At 38.1% G+C, this 12,792-nt stretch overlaps 1 protein-coding gene across 12 annotated transcripts in view; it reads left to right on the top strand.

Annotated features, from left to right (window-relative positions):
- Positions 1-12,792, top strand: part of LOC5570466 (gamma-aminobutyric acid receptor subunit beta) — a 233,463-nt gene that overhangs the window by 115,521 nt on the left and 105,150 nt on the right. For 9 of the 12 annotated variants that reach the window (XR_002499536.1, XM_021840621.1, XM_021840618.1 and 6 more), the window contains exon 4: positions 11,089-11,156. The exons of the other annotated variants lie outside the window; for them this stretch is intronic. Coding sequence is in view for 8 of the 9 variants with exons in the window: in XM_021840621.1 (XP_021696313.1) it covers positions 11,089-11,156 (68 nt within the window). In the remaining variant the exon portion in view is untranslated. The remainder of the gene's footprint in view (positions 1-11,088; positions 11,157-12,792) is intronic. 12 annotated transcript variants of the gene reach the window in all.

Consider the following 12,792-nt stretch of genomic DNA (forward strand, 5'->3'; position numbering starts at 1 on the left):
CAAAATTTAATTAAGTGACAATGTTGTTATTCGGGGAGGGTTGACAAAAACGGTGAGAAAAGTTTGCGATCGGAAGCCAAATTACTGTTGTAACTGTGCTTGGTTCGGGATGCGAACAGTCTTGCATTAGCGAATCATGTGTGTAAGCGAATTATCTGTGAGATTCACAACATATATCAACCATTAGCAGTATTTGAAGTACGATTTTAGGTTCAGACTTTTTCCTTGGTTGATCCCTAAAAGGACATTTTAGCAGATTCCTACAACACACTTAGGAATTTCTAAAAATGATATAATCAAATTAAGGGCAATTTCTCACAAAACTTCTTCAAAACAGTAGATCATTAATTGGTTTTTGTTAATAAGATATCTTTCAAAATCTACAATAGATTGTACGTGCCTTCTATAAAATAATCAGAGGTATTTTTTTTAGATGCTGGTTTCCTTACGAGAACCTCTGCTACAGGATCTCAAGCGAATTGCCCATAATATTTTTAATTTTGAAATTCTTTATTCTTGGGGAACTCTCAAAGGGTATCGAGGTGAATTATTTCATGACTGAATGAAAGTTTAGTTTTGTGGAAAGATTCTGGACAAATCACTTTTGAAAAACCAACTAATCTCTACAGGGTACCTGCAAGATCAAAGGATTTCTTGCGAGATCGCAGAGAAGCAACTATTAAACCTTGGAATCCTTGGAGAAACTTTCCTAAACGGCTTCTTCTCAACAAAATAGAAGTCTTTGACAATCTTGACAAAAAAGTTCCAGGTGATGTACAGTTTTCTCCACTAGGCTCGGTCCTGGCCCTCTGTTGAATATTTTCCAAGCTTTTCATTCTTCCGGCATACGGGCACGTGACCGCCCAACGCAACCTGTCGTGTTTTATACGCTTGACAATATTCAACTGGATGCACATGAATCACGAGTTGTACCAAATGTATAAAGATTTGGTATAACTCGTGATTCGTAAGACGCCTTCAGTTGCCATTTTCTAATTTACCGCCGAGTATTCTTCACAGCACTTTACGTTCGAAAACCCCGAAAGCTCTTGGGTCAACTTCCTTCGATGTCCACGATTCATAGCAATTTGTCTTGTATAACGCGAGTTTTGTTTTCGTTTGCAGGCTACATTATTTCAGCTGGTTACGGAGCACGTAGAAAGCCCGACTCGCAGCTGCACAACGTCTTTTCACCTCGTGACTGACATCATTGCCACACGTCACTAGTGTTCCAAGATACACGAATTCTTCTAACACTTCAAACTTTTCACCACTTAGCACCATTTCGCTAGCAATACACGTCCGGACCCACGTTGACCACCAGCAATCATGTACTTCATCCTTGTGGTGTTGATAGTGAGTCCGATCCTCACTGGCTCCCTCTTGAAATCCACGTACGCCTTTTCCATTGCCCGACGATCAATCCCAATATTGTCGATATCGTCCGCAGCGCCAGGGAGCATATGAAAACGTGTGATAATGGTACCGCTTCTCTACACACTGGCTCTTCTGATACCACATTCAAGCGCTATGCTAAACAGCAAGTTTGAAAGGGCGTCATCCTGTTTATATACATCTAAGGTTACAAACGATAACGAAATCTCATCCACCCTCCCACACGTGATTTCGATCCTTCAAGCGTTGCACGAATCAGTCTAATCAGCTTCGCCGGAAAGCCATGTTCGGACATAATTTGGCACAACTCGTTTCTCTTCACTGAATCATACACTGCTTTGGAATCCACAAACAGATGATGAGTCTGCAAGTTTTACTCCCGGAATTTATCTAGGATTTGACGCATGGTGAACATTTGATTCGTCGTTGATCGACCCTCTCGAAAATCAGCTTAATAACTGTCGACAAAGGACTTCTTATATGGTCTCAATCTGATGAACAGAATCTCATGATTTTGTAAGCCGAATCAAGGAATGTTATCCCTTGGTAGTTGGCACACTCCAGTCAATGCCCATGTTCTTCCTCCCATATCCTCGAAATAATACAATGAAGGAGTTCGGCCGGAAGCTCGTCCTTTCCAGCAGCCTTGCTGTTCTTCAGCCCATTAATTGCTTTTTTCACCTAATCTAGCGTTGAAGGTACCACATCCTGTCCATCGTCATCGATTTGAATTCTGCTACCAGATCTACTTTCGTTATCTCTGTTCAACAATGAAGAACTCATTCCACCTGGCGGTCCCCATTGTAGTATCCGTCAGTGAGCTTCCTTCACGATGGTGGGAGACGGCGCTGTTTTTTGACAGACTCGTAGAACCGTCGCATGTCGTACTGTTCTATAGCTTCTTGAGCCTGAGCGCTTACTGCCTCTTCATGCTCCTTTTTCTTTTTGCGATGTATCCGTTCATCAGCTGCCCTTGCTTCATTGTACCGCTCTCTGCTTTGACGGGTACCAGACGCCAACATTCGGCTATCCTAGCGGCAAATCACGTGCTGATGATGGCAGCAAAGTTCACTGAACGTGAACCTACCTCGCCATACAAATGATTGAGTGGAAGAAGTCCTTTCTTCCAACCAGTGCATTAGCGCAGCGTCGCCGATGAAAACTTTCCTGTCCTGTTTTGGACATTCTCTATAAGTCTTGTCGTGAAATTCGTCACCCGCATTTTTCACATCATCGGGTTTGAAGTTTCTCGGTACATAGACGCTGATCAGGCTATAGTTGAAGAACTTGCACCAAATCCCAATACGCAGATCTGTTCGTTGATCGGCTTCCACCTAATAACGCGTTTCATCAGCTCCCGATCACTTTGAAGCTGAATCCGTGTTCAGCTTTATCGCCACCGCTGTGGTAGATGTTATATTTGAATGCTCTATTAGCGACGGAGTACACTCTGAATTCACGTTTCTCCGGATCTCACTCGTCCAGGTTCATTGAAGGTCCTAATATTCCAGGTATCGAGTTCCCTATCATAGTCCTTGTTTCGTTGCCAGGTCAGTTGCCGAAAATAACTAATCTTTCTTCTTCCCTCTCCATTTTTCGTGGTGATTAATGAATTCAGTATACTACCTTACCAGGATCGTGCAACCTTCGTCATGTTGATAGTGCTGCCACCTTAGGTTTAGTTGACGTGATAGATACAACATTTCATACTCAGCCGCTGGATGCCAGTACAGATGCTGTTTCATGCAGCACCTGGTGTACAGACGCTCGGAACGCATCTCCTCACTCTAGCTGATGTCAGAAGGACAACAGTGCCCACACACTTAAAAAAAATCGCAGTATCCTGTGAAATAAATCACCGAAATTAAACTGTAAACAGTAAAAATACAGATTTTCCTGTGAAATCTACTATTCTACCGACAAAATCCGTGAAATCAGCCTTTTTACCGGAGAAAATCGGTGAAATCTACTATTTTACCGGAAAAAAACCGTGAAACAAACCAGTTAACTGTAACCCTGTGAAATACAAACGAACAGTTCGGTAAAAGCATTATTTTCACCAAATTTTTGTGAAATCGTGTAACAGCCGCTCTTGCCTTGAGCTGCCTTTTATTTCAGTTTTTGCACACCACTAACAAGCAGTAAAAGCTGGCTTAGTGATAGCAAGCCTCACGCTATGTCTGAATATAATAAAAATCGAATGTAGGGGGAGATCCCCCAGTACCGGACAGCACCCAATACCGGACAAAGTCAAAAAGTTGAGAAATCATGGTCCAATCAAGATGGTGTATTACAAAAAAGAAAGCTATTATGAAGAGTAATGTTTGCGTAGAATAACACATTCTTGAAATATGCATGCCTCATTAAAAAAGTAGAAATGTTTGAAAATCTTAAAAAAAATTGACGCATTGCCATAATTTTGAGCCTGTTTAGTAATTATTTTGAATATGACAAAATTCTTTGGATCACGCAAGCATGATAGAACATAATCTCAATTTGATAGTATGAATGTATTTTGTACCATAATTAAACTAAATGTGGACAAATTACAATTTTTGTTAAGCACCTCTTATCCCCCAGTTTCGGACAGCTTGATTTGATATATGATATTTTTGTGATTATTTCACCAGTGTCTCAAAATATATAGATTCCGTCAATCATGGTATCAAACATGTATTAAAATTAAGAATAATGAACATTCAGAACAACATCGTAAAATGTGTTATTTTTTCATCATATATGAAAGAGGATATTAATGGACATTTTGCAAAATAAGAAAAACTGTAATTGTGCTTGTAAATGTTGCAAATGCATTGAATTGACAATTATATACTGTTCCTATAAAAAAAAACATTCAATGATGTTCAAATTTACAAAATTCTAGGCATTTCCAGATTGGGTGCCACATTTCATGATCGATCAATTTGGTACTAAAATACATCATCAAAATGCAATGTCAAAATTCATATTTATATTTTCAAATTTATTTTTGTACACTATAAAAATGATAATATTTATCATAAATGAGTAACAGGAACACATAAAACCAATATTTTTTTTAATTTTGAGTTGAAAGGCTTAAGTGTCCGGTACTGGGGGATCTCCCCCTACATCGGGTTTTTTTATCGCTAGAGTTCAGTGTTTGGGTTATGTTTATATAATCGGAAGCTTTTAAAATATTCCATCAGTAAAATTTTGATTTTTCCACTTATTAGCTATTTTTCGTACTAAAACCTATGAAAACTCCATATTTTGACGCATTTCAGCCCATACAAAATGTGTGGAAAAAATGGAAAAAAAATCACCGATAGAATATTTTAAAACATCCCGATTATGAAAATATAGACCGCTTATGCCGACACTTACAGTGGCGAACCATCCAAAGTTTGTTGAATAAAGTGAACCTTTCGCAAGTCTACACTTGTAGTGTCGAACCATTCAAAGTTTTTTTAATTACAAAATTAAAGGTATATAAGAGGTGTTCTGAAAAAAAAAATGTTAAACATAAATAAATCATGAATCAGAGTTTGTGTCGACACTTACAGTGACGAACCATCCATAGTTTGTTGAAAAATCATATTTACATCCCACTTTTGTAACGATTGAATGTGCAGTCATACATATTTTATAGATTAGAAATAGTAGCATGAAACGAGCTCACCAATTGATCCGTTATCCTTGACTGAGCAGCCACAATCCACTTTCGGCTTCACTCGTTTGCTCGGCTATAAAAAAGCACTCAGGAAAAAAAAATAAGCGCGCGACCCAAAAAGAATAAAAAAAAAAAAAAAAAAAAAAACCGTTCGGGCTTTCTTGACGCACTGCCAGGAGCAAGCGTCAAGGTCGAAGGATCAAACAGAACTAACCGATCGCGGCACTTTTTCAGTTACTCCAACCGAACTCACCGATCACGCCACTTTTTCACTTACTAGACCAACGCGCGACATGTTTGATCCTGCCCTCGTCGCTCGCCCCGGCAAAAGCAAGTGTCAAGGTCGAAAGATCAAACAGAACTAACCGATCGCGGCACTTTTTCACTTTCTTCAACCGAACTCACCGATCACGCCACTTTTTCACTTACGAGACCGACGCGCGACATGTTTGATCCCGCCCTCGTCGCTCGCCCCGGGAAAAGCAAGTGTCAAGGTCGAAGTATCAAACAGAACTCTATAGACCGAATACTCATCTCTAGTGAAAAAAATCCGATGTACATTCAATTTTTATAATCGGCTGGTTCAGACATAGCGTGAGCCTGCTTCCTGATCGGCAGGTCGGGAGTTCGAATTTGTTTTTCTCTATGATTTTGTTCAACGATTTTACAGATTGTTCGGTGATTTTTCACCGAACCTTCAGCTGTTGAGATTACGGTAAAATTTCACCGTAATCCGTAATTTTTTTTTAAGTGTGTAGGTATTTTTTCACGAGACCTTTGAAAGGTTATCCTCAAAGATTTGACAATATTCTAAGCACGTGTTTTTTCTTAAACGTTTATTCTCTTCGTCTTAAGATTAGCCAAAAGAGTTACCTTTTTTCACGTTCATTGGAAAAATTCTCGTGAGATGTTTATTGAATTCTTCCCAAACTACTAAGAAAACTCATGCAAAATCACATTCGGATTCCTGACCAAAACATTGGCACTAATACCTATTGTGATTGTTATTGCATTCTTGAAGAGATTTCAAATGAGTCTCGGGCCTGATGATCGATGCTGCGAGGTAGAATTCTTCCTGAGCTCAATGGAACGGCAGATTATTTCCGAACGTTACAATAGTCTAATTAAGAATAAATCTTTGGTAAAGATTCAAATTAGCTTCTTGATGAAATCCTGGTGAAATCTTTGGAAAATACCTGAAAAAAATTAGACAGATTTCTGTGAAAATCTGTTCTGATTTTTCAACAAATGTCCGATAGTTTCTCATCGATATATTTTTGTAAGAATCTCCAGCCATCAAGAACTGTCGTGACTCAACAAATTAACAAGTTTCACGATAGAAATCTTTCAAGATTCTGGCCTTGAATAGTCGGGCAGGTTGAATCTTCGGTTATTCTGCTGTGTACGATTACTGTGGGTAATCACATGAGGCTGGAGGCTTTTAAAAATAGGCTGTTTTTTGAGAGTATTCTTGCCAATACCACAAGAAGCAACATACAAATTTAAGCTTTTACTGGGATAGCCCACAAAACATAGTTCAGAACCTCTACCAAAAAATTCTACAGAAATTTCTCCCGTTAATCTAACCGGATATTCACCACGAACTTTTCCAGGAAAGCTTCAAGACGGGGGGGGGAATCGCTAGAATTTATTATAAAATGGTCCAGGAGACTTCCTGTTAATTATTAAAAAGACAATTTGTTAACATTCACGCGTTTGTATTGTTATTGAACAGCTAATAAAGAATATTTATGAAAAATTTTTCAAAGATATTCGCCACACATTTATACTTTAATTCATATCTTTTAGTGTTTAAATTAGCCAAACATTTTACCAAAACTTTATCGGGAAGTCCCGATAGCCTTTACCTCAAGGAATTCGTCAGTGAGCAAAAGATGGTAAATTGAGCGAAGATTTTACAGAAAAAAGCTTACTTCATGTTTAAAAATTATTCTGGCACAATATGTTTGATTGAAACAATTTTCAAGATTTCTTAGCCGGATTTTTGAATGTTTTTTTTATGCCTGAAAAATGGCAGTTCTTCTATAGACATTCTGCCTACTATTCCCATAAAATTCTTCGGGAGAACTGCTCATCTAAAAACATTTGTTCGTTTAGATATAATATGCCAGAGGATTCTGTGTTCGTCCAGAAACTTCAAATTTCAAAGTTGAGTGTTTCAAAGGCTATATCCCATGAGTTTAGGGGCCCAAATAGCCGTAGCAGTAAACGCGCATCTATTCAGCAAGACCAAGCTGAGGGTCGTGGGTTCGAATCCCACCGGTCGAGGATCTTTTCGGGTTAGAAATTTTCTCGACTTCCCAGGGCATAGAGTATCTTCGTACCTGCCACACGATATACGCATGCAAAAATGGTCATTGGCATAGTAAGCTCTCAGTTAATATCTGTGGAAGTGCTCATAAGAACACTAAGCTGAGAAGCTGGCTCTGTCCCAGTGGGGACGTAACGCCAGAAAAGAAGAAAGAAGAAGAGAAGATCCCATGAGTTTCTTATTTCTACGGAAGCTCTATCAGGAATCATTTAGGAGCAGGGCTTACAATAGTCAGATTCGTCATCAGAATGCCCGACGAACTTCAATCCAAAATCGTCAACTAACAAATTTTTCTTCATTCCATTTTCTCCCCCTTCTCACAAGAAGAAGGTGTTCATTCCATATTCGCTTGCTACGTACCAACGACAAATGCCATCACAGAATTGCTTGTATCGGCAAGTGAACCCGCTCTTCTTATGATATTTCAATAGCTCTGTTGATAAGCGCGAGGATTTGACAATTCAGGAATCGTATGTTTGCTTCCAGATGGGTTTTTTATTTATGTTTTTTTTTTTTTCAGAAAATGCTCATAATCTGTCAAACACACGATCCATATTTATAGTCGGCTCAGAGCTCCTGAACGAAGATTCGACCATAAAGAAGTAAGCTTATTCGTTCGTCATGACGTCAAGCCCGTGACGGATCACTGCGGCAAATAATCATCTAACGCTGAATGAGTAGCGATGACGATTCTTCTTTAAGTTTCGTCATCGACTTTTTCTATTTGACGGTGACGATTGTCCACCCTGATAAGGAGTTTTTTCACAGATATGACCATAGGTTTTCTCTTACTAAAATGTTATTGAGGGTTCATTAATAACTCCTTGAACGATATTTTCAAAAAAAATAATCAATATCGTTTACCGGTTGAATTTCTGAAGGTTTGATCAAGTACAGTAAGTTTTTTATGTTTATTTTTACCTTTAATTGAGGTATGATCTAAATTTGGGCTTACGATTCCTCTCCCTCGTTTTATTTCTAACCATTATTCACTTCGTTTTGGAAGTGATTCTATCGAGACCTTCATGAAAATCTCTGTGAATACCTGCAGTGAATATTTTTTGCACAAATTTATGTAGAAAACCATGTGGAAACTGTGAAGATCTCTGTTAAGACCACTGTGGAGAAATTTGAAAAAAGTACTATGTAGAGCATACTATGTAGAGCTCATAGTAAAGATTTCTATGTATAAATCACGATGGACATAGAAATCTTCACTGTGTTGATCGTGATTTCTGTGTTTGCGTCTATGAAGGCTTATGAAAGATTTATAAGAAAATTTCTTGAGATACTCCTGTTTACACCGCTGTCAAAACTTCAATGGACACTTTTGTGTAGTATTTTATAGAGATTTTATCTTTTCAAAGACACCTCTATGAAAAATTATGTGGAGATTTTGAGACCCCCTTCGAAAACTTAAGTGAAACACTATGAAAAGTTCTGTGAATGCTTTTGTGGAGACTTCCATGGAAATTTCTTTGAAAGTGTCTGTGTAGTTTTTCGTTGAGAGTACTTTTGAGAGATTTGTGGAAATTTATTCGGAGTTCATTTGCACTTTTTTATATTGTGCTTTCCTCATCCAAGCCTACTAAAAAACCGAGAGAATTTATAAATGTTAATCCTAGGTTAATGGGTCGGAACACTACTTTTAGAAGCAAAACAATCACCGTAATTTGTTTCAGCTTATTGAACTCGAATCACTTTCAACGGCTCAACCGCGGCTGGCCGAGGCCCCAAAACGTTCATAAAACATGCTGTAAAGCTCCCCTGGTCCATCTATTGCACTGTCCGGTTGCATGTCCGGGTTCCGGTAAATTCATCAAATTCCGGTGGTGCTGTGCCAAGGTTATCGTCAGTAAGGGAAAAACAGCATTGTAGTTTTTCACGAAACACCCAACCCACGAAAAATGTAACACAACGACTATAATGAACCGGCAAATCGTGTTTCATTTTTTGCTTCCTTGAAAGTTGAACCGATGCAGCTGAGAAGCAGCAGTAACAGCAATAGCAGCAACAGTAGCAGCAAGTATATATAGCTCCACCGTGAGTATGTTTGTTTTAATTAAAACTTTATTTTTGTCGTGTTTTTTAAGAGGTAGCGCGCGTGCAAAGAGATGCAATCGAGAATCGAACAAGACCGATATTTTCGACAAACAAGGGATCCGAACTATCACGGCACCTCGTGGATGCGTGTAGGAACTACTTTTGACCAAGGGTTCCTGGTTTGGTATTAGAAAAGTACCTTCTCGGCGAGTACTATTGCTGATAAATCGATAGGACAACAGAATCAGCCTTCATCGGCACCAGTGGGATTCAGTAAAAAAAAACTCTACTGAGGTGAACCCTGGTATTACATACATTTCATTCGAATTCTTAAAATCATTTATTTTCTCATTTTTAATCAACTATATTTAGATTAAAATTTCTTCTTTTTCATGGTAAACATGGTTTTACTCAATTTCATACCTTTTATGGCTGTCAAAATGAGGCTGACATGGACAGCTTTGTAGTGAATTTCGAAATACTTAGTTAGAAGGCCATACCAACGATACATAATTAAAAAGTGTTTGAACAAATGGAACGAAAATACTGTAAGAATTCGGTTATTTCGAAACTTTTAAAATTTGGGTAACACCAATAATAAAATTAATGAAATAAAAGCAGTTCATACTTTTGAAGCTGGGTAGGAAGTAAATCTACGGTTATTTAAAAAATCCCAATACTTCAACTAATTTGAAACTATAGTTGTAATTTACCATAACACGAATTCCATAGTTAACAACTCATAATCGTCTTCATTGTTCAAACACGTTGTCATCAAGCTGGCTTTTGACTAGCTCGCCTCGCTGTTATCACCCCCTTCAAGACGGAGTAGCAGTCGAGGCCAGCCGAAGCCCAAGAACAGCCCTCTCAGTGTCATTGGGCAAAATACTTCAAATTGTAGAAAACATGGCAAAACGACCTGAAACAGATCTACTCAACACCAAGCCGAGATACATACTTATATTAAATATATGTGTGTCACTTTTCTCTCTGCTAACTTGTTATATGTTTTATTCCATTCTTTCCATTCCGTTTGTCGACAGCTGCCGCATTCAGTGTCATTTTCTTTTGTGTTGATTCCTCTTTTGACATACAATATTTTCATCAAAATTTAGTGCAGCTACATACCTCTATGAGAAGCCAAGTGTGTTTTATGTGTGATAACTTTCTGTATGTAGGCTGCAATGCAGAAGACTAAGGACGGAAAACTGTGAAACGCAGACAAGTGCGCTTTGTGTAGGCAACTTAGAAAGCTTGATATATATATGACTAAAAGGCATGGGAAAGGGTAACAGAAGCACAGAAACTGGACATCGTTGCTTCTGAAACTGGTCGCGTCGTAGTTTCCACCTAATAGATCTAAAGGCTTTAGTGTCAATCGAGTTATCATGTTCAAAAGCAAATAGTTTTCCCTTATCTTTGAAAAGACTTTTCACAATCTAATTGAGTGTACTATAACAACTAGACGAGCAGTTACCAAGTGATCTAAACCGTGAGAGAACATTTTACAAAACAGAGTGAAGAACTTTGACAACGTATCAGCAAGATGAAAGAGATGTTTCTTAATTTAAATCTTCTTTTCCCCCTCTTTTCAACCCCTGTTTGCTGCCTGCCAATAATAATTATAACATGACGCGTATATTTTGCCACGTTATCCGTGTTTCAGGACCGCCGGTTGAAGTGGGAGTCACCATGTATGTGCTGTCTATCAGTTCGCTGTCTGAAGTTAAAATGGTACAACTACTATGACTACGTACCTGTTTTTCTTATTGATTTTTAAACTTTTCGGTTTCCTCTATGAATATATCATCAAAGGCTACTTTAATATGTTTTGTTTTCGATAATTAATTTTTAATATTTGTTATCGTTTCTTAGTGAGCTTTTTAATTTTGCTCTTGTGTTTTGTCCGTATTGATCTACTTAGGATAAGAATTGTTAACATGATAGCTACTAACGATTTGCGATTTCGAACTCTTATGATTTCTGTAAACTATGAACACCAAAATATGCTAAGCCCGTACAATTTATCATACTCATTTGTACTTTTTTAATAACCAACTACCCTGTTTGAGGACTTTCCCTGTGTGAATCAATTACACAACCTGAACAGCATAGCAAGTTAAACTTAGTTACTATGAATGTTTACTTCAATATCATTTGCATCATTCAATTTCGCATCGAAGATTTGTATCCGACTCAATTGAGGCTACAGTCAAGCCTCGTCGTAGAGAGCTTAACAATCATTACAAGCCCCCATATGTGTATTTTGGACATTCCACTGGATTAAATGAGTAAAGTTACAACCAGGAGTTGTCTGAAATATTTAGTCTAGCAAATCTTGTGCACATTTCATTTTCACGACACCTTCACAATCGTTGTTGGTTTATTGATTCTTATAATATGATGGTAGTCATTTGTAACAATTAAAATAACCTAAACTCAACCATTTAAACTTAAGTCTTGGTACAAATGACACCAAATTTATTTCTAAGTAATCCACCCTACAACACGCACTCTATCATTGACCATATTTTCAAGTGCCCAAAAGTACAATTTTTATTGGCTTCCACTTCAAACACATTATCACCAACCAACACATGTGGAAATACACATTGTCCCGGTGCGATTGAAGATGAATGCTTGAGTCTGTTAGAAACCCTATTTTCCACACTGACACTCGCCGTTCTATACAGAATTTCCACGTTTCGATTCGGATTGCGCACCGATTGATTCCTACTGTATTAGAAGGCATCAGAGCTACTGGCAAGTAAAGATTAACGTCGCAAAAAGGTTTAGTTAAATTGAAAATTATGTTCATTATTCTTTGAATATACTGTATTCTGAGATCTGATTGCATCATCTGCAAACAACGCTTTCAAAAGCGAAATGCAGACACATGAGCGTTGAAAGAGTCTGTAGCTCCTTACAGTAACAGGATAAAAACAAGGAAACGTCCACAAGTGTCAGGTTTCTAGGGTCATGTTTTACTTTGAATAGCAAAAGCGCAAAAACTAAACAGTTACATAACAGATTTTGCCATCCCTGGAGGTGGGAATCTGATTGATTCAACGCACATTTCAGGGAACCTTCTACTGTACCTACTGTATCCTAAATATGGAAACAACGACTTTTTCCTTGATGATAATAAATCTCTGGGCTGTTTAGTGGAATAAATGTAACTAAATGAAACCCAAATTTAGCACTATTTTATTTATTTAGTTTAAATCTAAACAGATAACACTGAATCAATAATTTCACGCCACAATACTCGATTCGTAGCCGCGCCTCTCCATCCTCGATTTTGGCCCACAATTCCCAAATCGCTGTGCACTTGCACCCGGTGTTCGAAGACTCCAAGTGCTTGCAAGTC

Source organism: Aedes aegypti, chromosome 2 (genome assembly GCF_002204515.2).
Source record: "Aedes aegypti strain LVP_AGWG chromosome 2, AaegL5.0 Primary Assembly, whole genome shotgun sequence".
NCBI lineage: Eukaryota > Metazoa > Arthropoda > Insecta > Diptera > Culicidae > Aedes > Aedes aegypti.